The following is a 17,627-nucleotide window of genomic DNA, read 5'->3' as shown; positions in this document are numbered from 1 at the left end:
GAATAGAAAAACCATTGGTTGTCTTTCAGTGCCTCTGCTGGGTGGTGAGCCCATTTACCCATTTCAAAAATCACTACCGCCCTTTTCTTTGTTTTACAGTCAGGGTCAACGTTGGCTAAACTAGCTCAGCATCTCAGAGACGGTATAACCGAAATCATAGAAATCTCATTTATCTATGAAGTACTGGCAGAACTTAGACAAGTGAACATGGACAAGTGTAAAGAAGGGAATTGGAGATGGGGATAAAAGATGACATTTGGGAAAAAGGTATAAAATTTGTTCATTTCTGCTCCCTTAACGCTAGACACTGTCTGACCAAGCTCAAAATGCTGCATAGGGTACAATACCCAAAGGTAAAGATACTTCCAGATGTATCGCCACTATGTGAATAATGTCGTTGAGCGGATGCCGATTTATTACGTAGCTATGATCTGTGTCCTGTAGGCTGCAGAGATTTTGGGATGCATTATTTTCAGTTCTCAAAGACGAAATCAGACCAGATGCCGTTCTGGTTATACGAAGGGTTTCAGACGTTGCACAGCAGCTTGCTCTATCCTACGGCCCCCTCTGTGCAAAATAACTCATCCTGTTGCTCTGGAAAAAGAAGGATGTCCAAACTTCTAAAGCCTGGATCACAGCATTGACTGATCTCTCATCTGGAGAGAATTCATTACATCTTCAATGGCAGTCTGAAGGAGTAAAAAAACAACAACAGTAATCCATACTTTATGAACAACAGTTCTGCCATAACTTAAGTAGCACCTATTTGGATAGGATGGTCAAAGGGGTGGGGGTTTATCCTGGTGATTCCCATGTCACCTTTTGTGATTTGTCTTCTGTTTATGGAACAGATAAGGAAGTTCATTCATGTTGGTCATCTGTGTTAATGCCGTACAACAAAAAATAGTGGAAGAAACTGTGAAAGGGGAAAGAAACAACCTGGAGACGTAGGGCTGTCAACTAAATCTCAAAAGGTGATCAGCTGGTCAGATACTTCCACTTTGTCATGCTCATTAAATACATAAAACTATTAAAACTCTAACTCTAACAGAAACAGGATATTCTGTTATGCATCTTGAGCTATTTTTCTCTCTCTAGGGTTCAAAACATCCCTTTACAAGGAACCCGCAGACCTTTTTTATTATTTTAAATCCTTATTGCATACAATTGGTAAAACAAAACAAAGTTTACTCAGGTGGCTTTAGTCCAAGACAGAACATCAATAGGACAAAATTGGATTTAAATTGGAATCAAAAATTGGAGTCACTGAGTAAAAACCTAATCGGTGCACTTCTAATTCATTCCCTGATCAATGTTTTGTAAATTTTCACTAGCTCTGACTGTCAGAGCCTCAAAGAATTATGATATTCAGTTGCTTCACAGGCAAAAGCTTCACATCATGGCATTTTTTTTAAAAACCTTTGCACAAAATATGCACAATAGAGATCAGAATGGGCAGTGTGTTGTAATTAAGATCAGGACGACTTGAATAGCTTTACAGTAGCTGGAGTTTGTCGTTAAAATGTACGCCCCTCTAGTTCTAGGAGACAACTGTCTCCGTTTACAGAGACCCAGCGTGACTTTCCGAGCAACGATTGTTGATACCAGAGTGCTGACGAGCTGCCGGAGCTGTTTCAGCGTTCTGAAAAATCCACAAACGACTTAGCGGCGTAGCACAGGTCACTTGGTAAAGTTAATTACACCACTTCAATGGCTGATCGGTTAACATAATTACAACATTTCAAAGTCCATTTCCTACCTTCCTCGCAGCTGCCGGGCTTCGCCACGTCAATTTTCCTCCTCTGCGTGCAAGAGGCCCTGAGCAGCTCGCACTCGCTGTCGTAGGTGATGCCGTCAGCGCCGCACACCGGGGAGCCGGCCTCGCCCGTGCACTGCGGGCACTCGCACTCTTTCTCCACACACCGGGCACCCCAGCCGCAGACGGTGTCGCCGCACGTCTCTGTTATCACATAGACAGTAGAGGGATGGTTCAGAGCATGGCTGGTGATGAGAGACACCATCAGGACAGAAATTCAAATGTACATCTCAAACAGATATTTAAATGAGATTTTATTCCCTGCCCGCATGCCTGAAGTTGCAGGGCTCATATTCTGCATTTCATTCCCCGCTTCAATCCAGAGGGACAAGAAGTTAATGAAACAGAAGGATAAAATGCTCCCCCTGTGAGAGTCCCGCTCGCTTTAGCCCTCACAGATCCCAAAATAGACGCGCGCGACAAGCCGTGATGGCTGACGCCGTGGCGCGTGAGGCGTCCGTGTTACTTACTGCACTCTCCCTGGCTGACCACCCGCAGCTCCCGCTGCTCTCTGCAGGACCGCACATTCAGCTCGCACTCGCTGTCGTAGGTGGTGCCGTCGCTGCCGCACACGGGCTGGTGCGAGTCGACGCACTCCGACGGGCACACGCACTGTCTGCTCTGGGCGTCGCAGATCGCCCCGAAGGAGCAGTTGGTGCACGCTTCATCTGAAGGGAAACACAAGAAAAAGAAGGGCAAAGACTTAGGATGTGTGTATGTGTGTGTGTGTGTGTGTGCGTGTGTGTGTGTGCAGTCACAGTGAAATTAGCAAATAACTTCTTTTCTAACTTATGTTATCAGTATGCAAATTACAAAGCCTTGCTTAGATTTTAATGATCCTTGAAAATTTCTTCAAGTGGATGTAAAGTTTTTTGCCGAACAATTTTTTCTTTCATTAGCTCAGAAACGTTCATCTCTACATATCCCTGCCCCCCCCCTTCCCCTCCTAAAAAAAAATCTCCACCAGTAACGATATTAATATGTCATTAAGGACTTTCAATTATGAAAAGTCCTGCTTGCTTCCAATGCTTTGGCCATTACTCAAACAAGCTGAACCGGCCTGAGATTTTAGACCGGCATCATCTAATTCTAACAGTTTGGCCTGCAGAAGTGGCCCTTTTGCAGCTTCATGGGAATCTGCACCAGCTAATAAATCAGCGTCATCAGCAGCTTGCAAATTTAGTGCTACTAATGCAGATGTGTGACAAATCAAAAATGAAATCAAAGCATTATATAACTTGTAGGAGCTAAGTCTCTTTGTAAAGCACTATCCAGCTGCTGTGAGATTGTGACTTTGTCTGCTGAACTAAGTTGAGCTAACTTGATGAGGCCTTAATTTGACACCGAGTACTTCAAGATTTAAACCCTGCTATATGTACATTTAAAACTTTATATCTTAAGTTAAAGAAGGGGAAAACGCTAGAGTTGCCATGTTGTTTTAATGGCATCGACTAAGAAATTGTGCTCGCCAGGCAAGCTAAGCACACTTGGTTACAAAAGCATTTAAGAAGCTTCTACCACTTCTCTATAATTTCTGTGCCAGCATGTGGGACACTTGGTGGAAAAATAAAAGGAAAGAGAAAAACCAAGAATTGGTGAGCGCTGCGAGAACGCGATTCGCAACCTGAGGGCCGCCAACGATGCTAATAGCATCGGACATTTACATGCACTGTACTCCGCGGTACAGAGCCGTTCTTTCTACACGTTGTAGCATAAAGCAGACATGTAAAGCAGACTAAACGTTCTCTGTTTGGACCAATCAGAATGTACAGAATTATTCATATTTGCTCAGTGTCAAAATAAAAAGAAATAGGATTTTTCCAAACTCAGAAGTTCCCCTACACTATGCATTTCACCAGTGTTTTGAATGATGGACTGGTTAGGTCACAATATTCGAGTTAAATCAAAGCACGCCTGTGGGTGGATTTAAGCCAGCACCTCAGACACGTTACTTCCTGTCTGACATCATAGACAAGAAACCCAAAGAAATCCACCATGACATCAGGTAGAGAAGTGTGGACCTCCCCAAGTTCAGTTCATCCTTGGGTCTAGGTTCTAGATGTCTAAATGTGCCACGTTCAGCTGTTGAAAGCACAGGAATGTCCAGGTCTGACCCTGTTCTGGAAGGGGTCCGGTTCTGTGTCCCAGAGACGAAGGTGTTTTGCTGTGAAAGACGCCGGATAAAACTGGCTAGAGAGTTTCATTGTCCACAGTAAAAAAAAAAAAGTCCTGTACTGATGTGGGCCCATGAGGACCATAAAAAGTCAGATCACAGGGACAAATACCTTTATATTTGGACATGTCCTGTGACCGGATGAAACTAAAATTGAAGTGGTCATATTGAGCATTTTCACATTTGCCTTTCTGGAACGCTTTAAATTTAGACAAGCGTGAAACTTGCAACATAGCTAATTAAAACCTGGACATATGACAACACCTAAAACTTTAAACTTTAGTCTGTGATTTGAGAATACCTTATTCTTTTTGCGCACCATCGCCAAATATGCTTAAAATCTTGTTTGCTCTCGTCAACACAGCCAAACACATTGCCTCTTTTCTTGAGCTGGAAGGACCGTTCTAACTCTAGTAAAACGGATCAAAAACACATTCACCTTTTGTTTAAAAGAACAATTTTGAAAAATCACACTAAAGTAATTTTTTATTTTAATATCTAAATTCAGTTGGGGTGAAAAAAAAAAAAAAAAAACACGTTGGGAAATAACTGTTGTGCACTAAAAGCCCTTGTGCTCCACTTGCTGACACACCTAGCAATTTCTATAATGTGAATGTTAATCGTTTGATCAAATGTATGTCAAGAGTGTCTAGGAACGTCAGAATAGTAACTCCTGGTGGCTTCCCCAAGACTCTGGGGTGTAAATATGGCGTGACACAGAGACCAGAGAACATACCATTCAAAAAGGAGAGGATGTTTGTTCAACTTCATACTGTAGGTGAGGGGATGGCAACAAGAAAACAGCTAATGGTTGATATCTGCGAGCTCCATAGACAAAAGTTTAAGCTGTAACAAACAAGGCTAAATTTTACCAAACCCAGAGACCTGAATGGTAAAGGAGAGAAAGAAAAGCCCACTGCTGGAGAGCTGCAGATTCTTTAACTCCCCATTAGGCCACTGGAAAGACCAATCATTTAATTTTAAGGCTTTTTACTGATCCTCACTGGGCGTGCCAATGCAGGAGAGGAGGTTTTAAAGCATCCACTTCATTTATGAGGAGATCGCATGAGTTATGCTTCAAAGGCTCTGATAAGCTTGGTCTATGTTCTTGTTTCTATTATTGGCAGCAGCATTGATAAATTGGACGCAGCGCTGCTAATTTAACACCGCAGCGGAATCCGCCCGAGATCTGCTGAACTGATGAGATAAAATAAAACCGGCGCACCCGTCAAATAAAAGGTGGCACCTTTCACATTAATTTGATGTGCAGAAAGCACGGAATAAAAAAATATATATCTGCAGAATAAACTACCTGGAGATGAAAAGGAGCAGGGTTTAAAGAAAAGATGGATTGATGGCTTCTATTACTCAAGAAATGTCAAACCACCAAAACATCCCTCTCCAGGAACCAAAATTAAATAACCGAACAGATATAAACTTTGGAAAAGAGAAAGGAGGCTTCTGGAAGAGCACCTCTCTCTCTCTCTCCAGTACTCCATTATACAGGCTTGATGGGAGGCTGGTCAGAAGCTGAAGCCATTCCTGTGGAAAAAATCCACACGAGAGCCCGGCGCGCCGCTTGCCAAGTAACACTTATAGCGTTCCGAAAGCACGAAAGGAAAAAGATTCTCTGGACTGATGAGACGAGAATTGAATGCTTTGGCCTGAATGCCAATTGCTGTATCTAGCGAGAGCCAGCTCCAGCTCCTCACCTGGCTACCACGGCCCTGTGGGGAAAACGTCGTGCCAGCCACGGCTTTTCTGTAGATGCTTCAAAGCGGCAGGTACTGGGAAACGAGTCAGGGCCGAGTGAGAAAAGTAACACTTTTCAATCTGTATCCGCAAGTTTGTCGAGTTAAAATTATCTCCCGAACAATATGCTTTCTTTTCTGAAACGCTAAGCGCTTTCCTCCAACATCTCTATTCTGATCTCGACGGACGATAGCTATAATTGTTCTTCGGAAATAGAGGACTTTCATGTATCTTTAGCGCATCTGGAAATACATTTTTCTCTGTAACGAGCCAGACAGGCCCCACAGGGAATAAAAATAACCCAGAAGAAGAACCGAGCTCTTGTGGAGTGAAGAGCAAACACCTTTCTCCCTGATACCAATTACACGGCAACGATTGCATTAGCTTAGCACCCTATCACATTCAATTAGAGGCAAGCTGAATAACTACTGATGATTTAGCACTAATTGAGAGAAGTGAGGCGGCCCGCTGGAACCGTCCATGTTATTAATCTGTTTATCACTCCTTAAGAGTCTTTTCGCTTCCTTCATCTCTTCGTCTAACGTGGACATCCACTCCTCTCTCAGACTAAAAAGCCTCGGCACTTGTTAAGCCAATATGTAATCCGAATATACAAGAGAGCACCGACTTGTTAAAGCCAGCGTCTCTTTTCAAGTACATTTCCATGAAAATGTACCTAAAAAAATAAAACAGGGCATGATTTCCAAAAAAGATATTAGTGCTAGCCTTAGCATCAGTGGCCTTGCTGCTATCAGAGATCTGACCAAAACATGTAGCTTGATTTAAAAAGATCTCGAAAGATCCCAATTTTATACAATATGAGGAGTTATTCCTGAACACGCCAGTGTCAGACCGATGCAGGCTTCTTTTATCCTGCAGCAACTCTGCACCTAAATTCCAGGGACCGACCCTAGCATACCACAGACGATTGGAACAGCAGGAGGATAATGTTATATTTTCCCGCTCCTGTAATAGAGGTGAGCCAAACAAAGACATACCCGACACGTGCCAGACCTTACGTTTTAGCTTGAAGTAACTGGACTTCCTGCCTTTGACCAACAGCGAGACAGAAGCTCAAAAATCGGATCAAACTTCCAGTAAGGACTGTGGAAGAAGTTTGACCCACTGTCGTTGCCGTACTTTAGTTCAGTCGCTGTGTCGAAGTTACAAAAAAGGAGTTCAGATGTAAAGTGGCTATTCATTCCCTAAAAAAGAAAAAGACGACATGAACGCGAGGATTTAAATGCATATTATTATGATAAGGTTGTAAATATTAGTGCCTGTCTGTTGACTGTTTTGCCCCCACCGTGTTAATCGTTAGCAATGGATCAGATTTCCCCTACATATTAGCTTAAAAGTAGGGGTTTATAAAATAAGCAACAATTTAACAGCCTGCACCTTTCATTGAATAGTTGTTCACTTATCTGATAAAATATGTGCAAAAACTTTTATGGAGAGGAGATTTAAACATTATTTGAAAGACTTTTTTTCATCAACAAAGGAAATCGAAGGAAAGAAAAAAGTCTTAGAATCATTTAGAAAGGTCATTGCTTTGGAAAGACTCAGACCAATAAAAATGTCTGTCTGTCTTAACAGTACAAGTGGTTTTGAGGCATTTGGTTTAAAATGATGTTGGGCAACAAAAAAAGAAAAGAAAAAAAGCCTCTCTGTCACAAAAATAAATAAACCTAAAATATAAGCGTCTGTAAAATAGGCTCGCTCAGGCCGTGGCTCTTCTGGGGTCGTCGCAGCTATAAATCAGGAAGTGGCGGTGGTGAGCGTTGTCCTTTATCAGGCTCTGTGTCCTGATAGCAGCCTCGCTCTTTTTTTTTTATCAGCTCCTGCCCCTCGTGCCTGGCTCTCCACGCTGCCTGATCCTCCAGACAAAATGTGCCTCTGACAGGGAAAAAAAAAGGTGAGCCGCGGTTCAAAGCAGGAGGAACAGAGGGAATCGTCGCCATTACAGATTGTGTTAAGAAGTCCATTTTTTGTTCTCTGATTCTCTCATCTTGAAGTCTTTCTCATCACGCTTTAGTTCCAGAGAGAAATTCTCTACCTCTCTTTGAAGGCGACTGGATTCAAAACTGCGATAAGCTCAAGGTGAGACAAAATCTTTCCAAAACATTATGCCACACAGACAATATCATAACCAGTGGGCGCTAACCAGACACCTTGTTTTTTGCAGGAAGCGTTTTCCTCACAACGCTTAGTGGCAAAATGGCTCACTGCCAAGGGCGCCGTTATACCAGGGGGCAACAGCAGCACTAAAAAATGACGCTGAGTTTCCTATTCAATGCCAAAATAACTCTTAAAATAAAATTCTAAATTAGATTGGTCTCAAGAGCACAACGTAAAACACTTACCTGCTAAGTCTTGAACTTGACTTTTCTCCATTAGATCTGTGTTGTTGAATTTAGTTTGAGGAGGGGCTTAACCGAGGAGCCACTCATGCATAAATACCACTGACAATGTACAAAGGTGGCCAAGCGAAATACGCAAGACAGAACATACTGTATAGACCAGAGCAGATATTTAGGCTTTTCCTATGTTAAAACCATATTTAGCTTGCATGTAAATTGCAGCGTATGTCTAAGCAAACCAAGGTAAACTGCGTATCTCAGCCAATGAAGGCCTCTTGACAGTTACAGGCTGAAAGATTTGGATATGTCTCAGTTACATAAAGATGGGCTGAGTATTAGATACACTTTCATTGGCCAAGCTCTGGAGCCGGCACAGCCAGCTCTGGCACTCACCTCCGTCGAGATGGGGCGCTTTATGTGCACCATTTATCACACATGTAGGAGGAGATGTGGTTCAGAGACTGAAGGAAAAAAAACACTCCTGCACTTTAAAATGCAGATTTCTAATAGCGTTGGTAAAACAAAAATGGCTTCTGACGAGGGTTTCGACATGGAATTCTGGGTTCTGTCTAAAGGATATAAGCTGTCAATATCTTACCTGCAGTAGACACCTGTCCTAACGTCATTAGTACATCAGCACTAATGGAGACTAGTTGGCTCTAGAGGCTACAGCTAATCTGAGAAAGGCCATCACCAAGGAGGACTTTTACAATCTCCCTAAAACTCCAGTCTGAAAAATGTCATAGTGCTCTATGTGAACCTTTAGTCCATCCTCAAGTTTCCTGTAAGTGAATATCTAAACAGAAGATGAGGATTGTTTACGCAGGAAGCGGAGGTCAGGGGCAGAGTGCCGCCAACGCCACAACTTTCTGGTCAGAGCAGCTGTTAAAGTGATGTCAAAATCTGTTCTCACACAGGGAAGGTCACTGGTGGTGCACCACCGCCGCCGACCTCCAATTGTGCTGTAAAAACAAAAACAAAGAAACACCGGCTTCTTTTTAAATAGACTTAGGCAGACTTTATTGTCATTCTACCGCACATTCACAATGAGTGGAACTCGATGCAAGGCTCCGAGGACAAACGACAGAGGAGAGACGTTATAAATAAAATATGAATATGTGTAAGAGCTTTTAGCAGACCGGTGCAAAGGTGATGGCAGTCTTATGCTTCATTAAACAGTATTTACATAGATGGCTATGAGGCTTTTGAAACCGGAGTTGCTATAAGGCCATAAAAGTCTGCTTTGCCTCTGATTAGCCTTTAGCTTCAGCCTCTAGGACAGACTAATCTGGATTTGCACTAATCGAAGACACCAGGTCCCTCCAGTTACGATATTCAGTCTTCAATAAAACACGCTTTACCTGTAAATAAACCCTCGCTCCGACAATCGCAACTGTAATTTTTCTTTTTTTACGTTGTTAAAAACATTCAAATTGCAGTCTCCTTCATGCCATTTGGACCTCAGTCCATCGTGTGCTTGCTTTTTTTTTTATGTGTACTGGAGAGCTTCTGCTCTGCCTGGTGGTTGTGGCTTTGGACGCTGGAGTGAGGAATAGGGGCAGGTTGGTATAAAAAGTGCCCTTGAAAGCATGAGGGATTGACTCACAGTGGAGGCAGGGGGGGGGGGGAAAGAGAAAGACCCTGCAGCTTTTCAGCATTTTGTTGATATCCTTACTGGGGACAAGCCTGAATTGGAGCTGAGGGGGTACGGGCGAGGTATTACCTCAGGATTAAGCAGAAAGAAGTAGGGCTGTTTGTGTTTTGAAGGCTTGTGAGCACGGCTGGGCGATAACAACTCCCCTGTCGATGCCCGCCCGGCTGTACACTATTAACTCTGCCCCCCCCCCCCCTCACTTGATTCGCTCCTCCTCTTCTTATTCACCTTCATCTCCTTCCCTCCCAGCATTTATCTATTTTCCACCCCTCCCTCCTTCCTCTGTCCTCCTTTCACTGTCTCTCACTAACCACTCATCCTGGTGTGACCTATATTTTTTACTCAACTGAGAATATCATTTCCGACACCTGTGGGAGGAAAAAAAAACAGGAAGCTGTTTTTTTTTCTCCTTTCTGTCCACTGATTCAGATGGCCTGGCTCTCATCTGTTTGCATAAATGCCATTTTTTTTTTTTTTAGGCAACAGGCCTCCGTGTTTTTGGGGACGGGGGTCTATTAACCGAATGAACCCCCGCCTGCCCAGCTTGCAAGGACACCTACTGCTCCATCGCAGGAGGGGAAATCTTCGAATAATAACAAATGTCATTCATACTGCTATCAGGTTGCACCTGAGCCATATAGATAACCGCTATTTTTCCAGCCCGCGGGGAAGGAAATGAAATTACGGCTGGGCCCACGAGAGCCACGCACAAACACACACACACACACATCAGGCGCACGTGCACAATTACTTTCACAGTTCTTGAACCCATACCTCTGCTCATAAGCTCAGGCTTTGGAGTCTCAGAGGCATAAATATGACAGCTCAAAACTTTACAGACAATTAGGGCGGTAATAGGAAATATAAACATACTACTCAGCCATGTGTGCGCTGTGCGTTTCATTAACAAATGTAAACTGGCTATACAAAAATGCAGATGGGTAATTAACTACGGATTTCTACAGCAGGATTTGACAAAATCCAGGTTTTAAAAAAGCTCCCTGAAAAAAAAAAAACACCCTCTGCCAATTACTTGCTGTATTTGAGCGGATGACGTCACAAGAAGCAGAGGGATCGAGCTGATCAGATGGGATTAGTAACATAAAGGCAGATGAGCAACGTTTGTCAGATTTCCACAGACTGTGAAACATTTAAGGTTACACGTGAGATATAAAGAGGTGTAACCTAACGCGCCTGAATTTGCCTCAGGTGTCTCGCCATCCACGACGGATGCTGCCGTCGATGTAGAGGCTGAAGCAAACTGACGATGACAACGATCGTTTTAAGACACTTAAGGGATTTGTGTGTAGCCTTGTTTGAATTTGCGCCGTTTCATTAGTCCCCATGCACATCCACTACTGGTTTAATCACTAACGATCTTTGATAATGAAATCAAGGCAGTCCTGTCGGCTCCAGTCCTCCTCACAAAGTGCATCCATGAGTTTTATCGTTGTCGAATTTTCCTGAAACCCCTGCAGGCAACATGCAAATAAATATAAATGGACATAATCAACAGAACTCAGATCAGTGGTCTGAGCATATGTGGAAGCTGTTTTTTGCAAGGTCATAAAAAAAAAACTAAATTCTCGATTAGAGAATGATTTACAACAAATACAGGCACAAAAAAACGGAATAAAAAGAGTTCAATTTCTTTTGTTATTGCTAAATAAGCTGTTTGTCCAAGCGTATTTCTAGAAAGTTGAGTGGAAGGAAGAAGTGTGGTAGAAAAAGATGCACCAGGAAAAGAAGCGTTGCAAGGAGTTGACTGATGTATGATATATGGGTTTTACTCTCTGAAAAGAGTGGCAAATTATTGACCTTTTTCATGATATTCTAACTTTAAGAGATGTGCCTGTATACAAACTGAGTGTGACATGTTTAACAGGTGATGGCCTGGATCCAAAGTGAGTGTTACTGATTTTTACAGAAATGGCTCGTTAGCTGCTTTATTTTTTATTTATTTTATGGTTAACTTGGACATAAAGCAATACTAATAGAATGGTACCATGTGTGGACCTGATAAGAACAATTATGAGCAGAGAAAAAACTATTTCTTATATCTTTAACACCATCTGCTGTGACACCCCTCTCCTCCATGAGAACAACATTAGTGATTTGAACAGTCCGGTATAATTGGGCGAGATAAGCTTAAGTCGGTGGGTTGTTATGGCTTCGAATGGCGCCAAGTAAAAGCTGCGCAAACAGCTCAAAAATAACCCACATTATCGTCGCCATCGTTCCTGTGCTGGCTTGCCAAGCACAAGCCGGTGCCTCAGCATATTATGGCACCCCAGAGCTGATGCAGGGCCTGTTCCTCCGGGAGCCAAGAGCCATCCACAGCGCTGGATTACAAACGGGACCCTCCTCCACGCCAGCAGGCTCTGCCTTTTCAAAACATTTTTAATAAAGATTATTCGTCAGCGCAGAGGGACCCGCGGCCGACAGATCTACCTGCGGCGTGGCGTGCCAAATTGACTCAACTCGCCTCCGCGCCAACTAAAACAAAAAAAAAAAAAAAAAAAAAGAAGCTTCCGGTCCATTTCTCAGTGGCATATGTGCACAGGAAGTCCACAGAGGGTCTCCGGCACAGCCAGCTCTGTCGTCTGCCAGGCGTGCAAAAAAAAAGCAAACTGCTACTTGGATGTGTTTGTCTGCTAAAAGCTCAGGACTATAACCTGCGTAAGACAAAGCAGTGCCGGCAAAGTGACACAAATTCAGCCATATTGATTATTCTGCTACAGTAACTGTTAAGCACCGACCAGCCCCGCTAATTGTAGGTATTATGGTCTAAGAAACATGCAGAAAATAATCATATTGCTGTAAAACGGAGCTGGGGAGGCCGATGGGAGACTTTGGTAATAGAGATGACGGCTGCTGTTCTTCTCCTCTCTCTATGTGTGCGTGAAAAGCAAATGGCTTGACTGTATACAGAAGGAAATACTACATCATCGGAGTCCATGGGAAAATAGGCCTCTCAATATGGCATTAAGTCATCAAGAGTATTCACTAAGTGGGTTTAGCAAGCTGTAAAAATCTGTCCATATGGCCGTGTGCCTGCATAGTGAATAAGAAGATATTTTTAACACTTGAAGCTCCGCTGTTGCTGGTGTACTAATGACTAGCTGATACTCCAGCACTGTAAGACAAAGCCAAGTGACTCATGTAGCCAATTACAGACAAGTAGGCTCCACACTTCGTTGGCAGTAAAGTGCATCCTCACTTAAAGGTCGAAACAGGCAAATTGGAGCCTGGGTAATGGTATACGGGAGCTGAAGCAGAGCACTGTGGAACAGATGAAAAGCAAACGGACCAGTGATCAGGGTATTCCTCTGTGTTTTAAAGTATTGTTTTGACTTTGTTGTGAAATCGGTACCAGGGGATCATGCAAGACCATAACTATATATATGTGTTTATTGTAAATGTTTACGTGATATAATTTATGCCCTAACAAATGTGTCTTTAGAAAATGGATTGATTAAAGCCTTGCTTCACGGGGAGAGATGCTTCCTTACCCTTAAGCTATGATTTATGCTATTTTAAAATAATTTCCATGCATTAAGAGGGATATCGTGGAGTAATATGCTGATCTGAATCATGTTGGCGACTAAATTATTAATTTTTTTTTTTATGGCAGATCCTCTTTTCTTGCTTTCTTTCCTGGATAAAAACAAAAAAAATAAATAGCATCATTTAATCATGGTGCTGTTGCTGTAATTTTATTTTCTCAGAGAGGGTCAGTGTTTTCCACCACCCTACACAGATAAATGGGTATGCACAGTATGTTGATGGTTCCGATTCAAAGAAACTAATTATCTTTGGTACTATTTTTTCTTTTTTCTTAGTTATTATTTTATTTATTCAACTTAGACATGAATGACAAAAAATAAATCTTGATGTATAACCAGGAACTCTGTGTCAGTTTTGTTGAATCAAAGAAAACGAAATCTATTACTAAACGTCACAAATGACTTTTGCGGTCATGTAACAGCAAACCTAGCACCGGTTTGACCTACACAGTGCAACTGAGAACCAACATCGGGCCTTTTACGGCGTCTTCCATCTCTCTCTCAACCCTTCTTCCTGCTCAACTACTAATAAAGGCAACTAATGCCACAAAAATATTTATAAGAACTGAAATTTCAATCTGGAAATCTGAAAGTTACCTCAAAATCCAATATGGCTGCTATGAGCTCATGAGATGTTGATGCAGGGAAAGCTTAAATGGTTCACTCTTAAGGTGTTGTACGGTTTTGTCTAAAGGCGTGGCCGAGTAAAAAGACAGAGCTTACCGTCTAGCTCCCACTAGCGTTCTTGAAGCCAAGCTTTACTGATGTTTTTTTTTTGGACATTTTGGACTAATTAGTTCCCCTCCCCTCAGCCTTCTGCCATCTGTCCCCATTCTATCAGCTCAGTCCATTCCTCAGTCACTTAGCCCAGACCAGTTCCACCTGCTGCCACTAATCAGTCCCAACTCTGCTCACCTGTTCCCCAGCCTTCTTTTACCTGCCCCCCTCACTGCCAGGTCGTCTCGTCTCCCACCATGTGCTCTGCCGTCGTAACGCTCCCAGTCCTGTGAGGTCCTGCTGCCCGCTCTGGTGAGCCTTCAGCCTGCATTATCTGCTCAAGTCAACTCCTGCCTTCACCACCGACTCAAGTTCATCACTGCCTGCAACTCTGGTCTGTCTGCATCCTCTGGGGTCTCCTTCTCATTCCTGCCTGTCTGCCTGCCTCGTCTGCCATAAACCTTTTGAAACACTCTGTGTTGGCTGGATTTTGGGTTCACACCAACAAACTTGACAGGTTATGACAAACTTTATCTCCATAAGGGTTTTATACATCGATGGGACATTGATGATTATGTTTTCCCATCCACTCATTGTGTCAAAATAAGAGCTTGAAAGTCTTTAATGGTTAGCGCAGAGCTCCTGCTAGCATTAACGATATGAGCTTCTTTGATAATTTACTGCTCATACTGTTTGTCTTAAACCTAATGCTGGTTTTCGTCTTGCTCCGCCATCGTTCGATAATGCTACAAACATTAGTACAGTAGTGATAGAAAAGATTAATGTTGATTTAATGTTTTTTTTGTTTTCTCTAACTTTAGGTTTAACCCATCAAGCTAATGTCCGGTCACAGATTCATGTCTTAAATATTCCCTGCAGAAATAATTGTATTAATAGAAATCAAGTTTCCTAAAGGTTGTTGATTTTTTTACTGAGCAAATCATTCTCTAAAATATTATCTCCTCCGATAAAGTTTGATGTGACACAGATTTGCATTGTGAATGGGTTGAAACACATCAAATGTTGTTCTAAACTAGTTAAGCTAATTTGCCTCATTCCACCTTCTTTAAAATGAACTTTGGTTTTCTAACTTAGATCCACAGTGAACCAGGATTCACTGAATCGTTCTGATGATGGTTTTCAACTATTTTATTTGTCTTTTTTTCTTTTGTGTGTACATAGTTGCTTAGCTTCTTTTTATCTTAATTTTGCTTAGTAGTTTTAGTTAAGTTTCACAAGCCTAGTAGAGAGGATTTGTTGATTGAAATATAGTGTTAATTCAGATAAACAGCATTCTATAGTGATGTTCTTTGGATGTTTATTTAATTTCTGTTAAATTCTTGAACTTGAAGAAAAGTTGTCACTCTTTTATTCTATATGTGTGCAGAGGTGCTGTTAAAAGAACGCCAATGCTCGAATCACTTTTTAAACTATTGTCCTAATATCAGCTGTTTAGGCTGATATTCACCGGACAATACCTAACAGGCTGCATAACCACAAGCCTAACCAATTATTTTTTTTGAGTATGCTGCTTCGTATTTAGATTTATATATTTTTTTTAACCGTATCATTGTCTCTAGAGTAATCGGCACCCTTGTTGTGTACAATTTAGTATTCTTTTCTTTAACAAGGTCGGAGAGAGGGATATTTGACTGTTCCTCTTTTCACAATCTCTCTAGATCATGACAAGTCTAGACTGCTCCTGTTCCCAATTCTTATCCCTCTTTAGGATTTATGTCTGGGGAGTGAAATGGCCATGAAGGAAGGTTCATTTGTCTGGTGTACTATTGATTTGGCCAGATGTTTCTGGTGAAAGACCCAATATAACCCATTTTCAATTTACCGTCAAAGGTCAATGGATTTTATTTAATCCCCTAGTACTTTAAAGAGATCAAGATGCCATGCTCTTTGACATGGTTCCCATTGCTTTTAGAAAATGAAACAGGCTAACAGCATCAAGGGTCCTCTAACATACTTAACTGGGCATAAGGTGCTTTTTTCCACCTTTTGTCCTTTGTTTCACACCAGATCAACCTGGATTATTTGTCTCATCAGACCAAAAGCTGAACATGTTTACTTTTGTGATAGTAAAACAGAAGAGGCTTTCCTGTGAACCCAGGCCACTCTTAACTCACATTCATATCCCATTGAAACGGAGTTCAATGGGTAGGAGAAGTTCACAGAAACTCTGAGAAACTTAAAAAATTAAGCATGAATAAAAACTTCCTTATTTTTTTTTTAGGAATTGTAAGGGGTTAAGAAATAACGTTTTATCCAGTCAAAGTGCTTAAATGAAAGGCTGTACCTCATATGCTATTGCAGCAAAAAGGTGCGAAAATATAAACGTCAGCCCTAGACCCAGTTCATTTATATTAAGTTCAAACAACATAACTCAATAACTATAAAACAAACCTGTATAACTGAAGTAAAAATTGTTGGAATTAAAATGAGTCTGAACAAACCACTGAGCAACCTTAAACTCAGTTTGTTGAACGTTGCTTGTGTTTGTCTGTATTATCAGTCTAACAGATGCCCAGCTTGTCCTTTTTCTGAGGACTTTCGCTGACTAGATGTACACTTGTGAAATTGTTTATTACAGAAAATGTCACACACCTCCCGTGTTTGTCATTTAGCAGGCTTTGGTGCCGTGTTGCCATGACAATAATGTTAACAAACAGGGAAGGAACCCACTTAAAACCACAGTACACACGATTGCTGTGGAAACTCCACCCACACGCTGCATTCAGTGCACTATACAATTTGCTAATTTGCTAAAGAACGGTTAGACCTAATAAAAACCTGGAGAATTGCATATTTTAGCTGAAGTCTGGGGGTGTGGGGGGGGTACTAGCACAACAGCAGTCCAGACGCAGCATTTTACCTGCAGGCAATCACGATTTCGCCCGGCTCTCTGGTGTTTCGTGACTCACCGCATGGTCCTTTGTGCTGGGTGCGAATGTGCTTCTGCAGCGTGCAGCTCATCACTCGCATCTCGCAGGGGCTGCTGTAGCTTTGGCCGTCGGATCCGCACACCGGGTCGGACGTCTGGGGGCAGGCCTCGGTGCACTCGCAGACCGGCTCGTCGTTCTTCACCACGCACACGGCGCCGTGCTCGCACGTCTTCGTCAGGCACGGGCTCGGCGTGTTGAGATCTGCGGGCGGGCGGGCGGGCGGGCCGAGAAACAGAGAGCAGAGTTAGAGGTGCAGCATACGGAGCAGTTCACCAGAGAGGAGGTTGGAGAAAGGTCAGGGGCGCAGGTTAGAGGGGGACAGGTTAGAGTTTAGCTCCATGGAGTTATTGTGTGTTAATAGGGGATTGGGGGAGGACCAGAGGAGTAATGGAATCAGAAACACAGCCACAGTCCGGCGACACCTCTGCTTCCTATGTCATGTCCTCGCTTCCTGCATCTTTGAAGAGTCCACCGCATCCAGCGGCACGAGGGCAGCGGATATAAACACGGCCTACGGCACAATACAGATGAAACGGGCCCACTAACAATAGTTGCGCTGCGATTTTTTTTTTTTTTTCAGGGCGCGTAAACGACCGGATTAATTGACGCTCCCGCTGAGTGCCTTCAAAGGCGGCCAT

General features: G+C 42.6%; 1 protein-coding gene across 1 annotated transcript in view; it reads right to left on the bottom strand.

Annotated features, from left to right (window-relative positions):
• Positions 1 to 1,683: 1,683 nt before the first annotated feature.
• Positions 1,684 to 17,627, bottom strand: part of LOC118561690 (agrin-like) — a 39,311-nt gene continuing 23,367 nt past the window's right edge. The window contains exons 4-6 of the mRNA XM_036133941.1: positions 16,969 to 17,190; positions 2,287 to 2,484; positions 1,684 to 1,960 (exon numbers count right to left, since the gene is read on the bottom strand). Of these exons, the coding sequence (XP_035989834.1) occupies positions 1,698 to 1,960; positions 2,287 to 2,484; positions 16,969 to 17,190 (683 nt within the window). The 3' untranslated portion in view covers positions 1,684 to 1,697. The remainder of the gene's footprint in view (positions 1,961 to 2,286; positions 2,485 to 16,968; positions 17,191 to 17,627) is intronic.

Source organism: Fundulus heteroclitus, unplaced genomic scaffold, assembly GCF_011125445.2.
Source record: "Fundulus heteroclitus isolate FHET01 unplaced genomic scaffold, MU-UCD_Fhet_4.1 scaffold_704, whole genome shotgun sequence".
Taxonomy (NCBI): domain Eukaryota; kingdom Metazoa; phylum Chordata; class Actinopteri; order Cyprinodontiformes; family Fundulidae; genus Fundulus; species Fundulus heteroclitus.
This window is presented reverse-complemented; position numbering and strand designations above follow the sequence as displayed.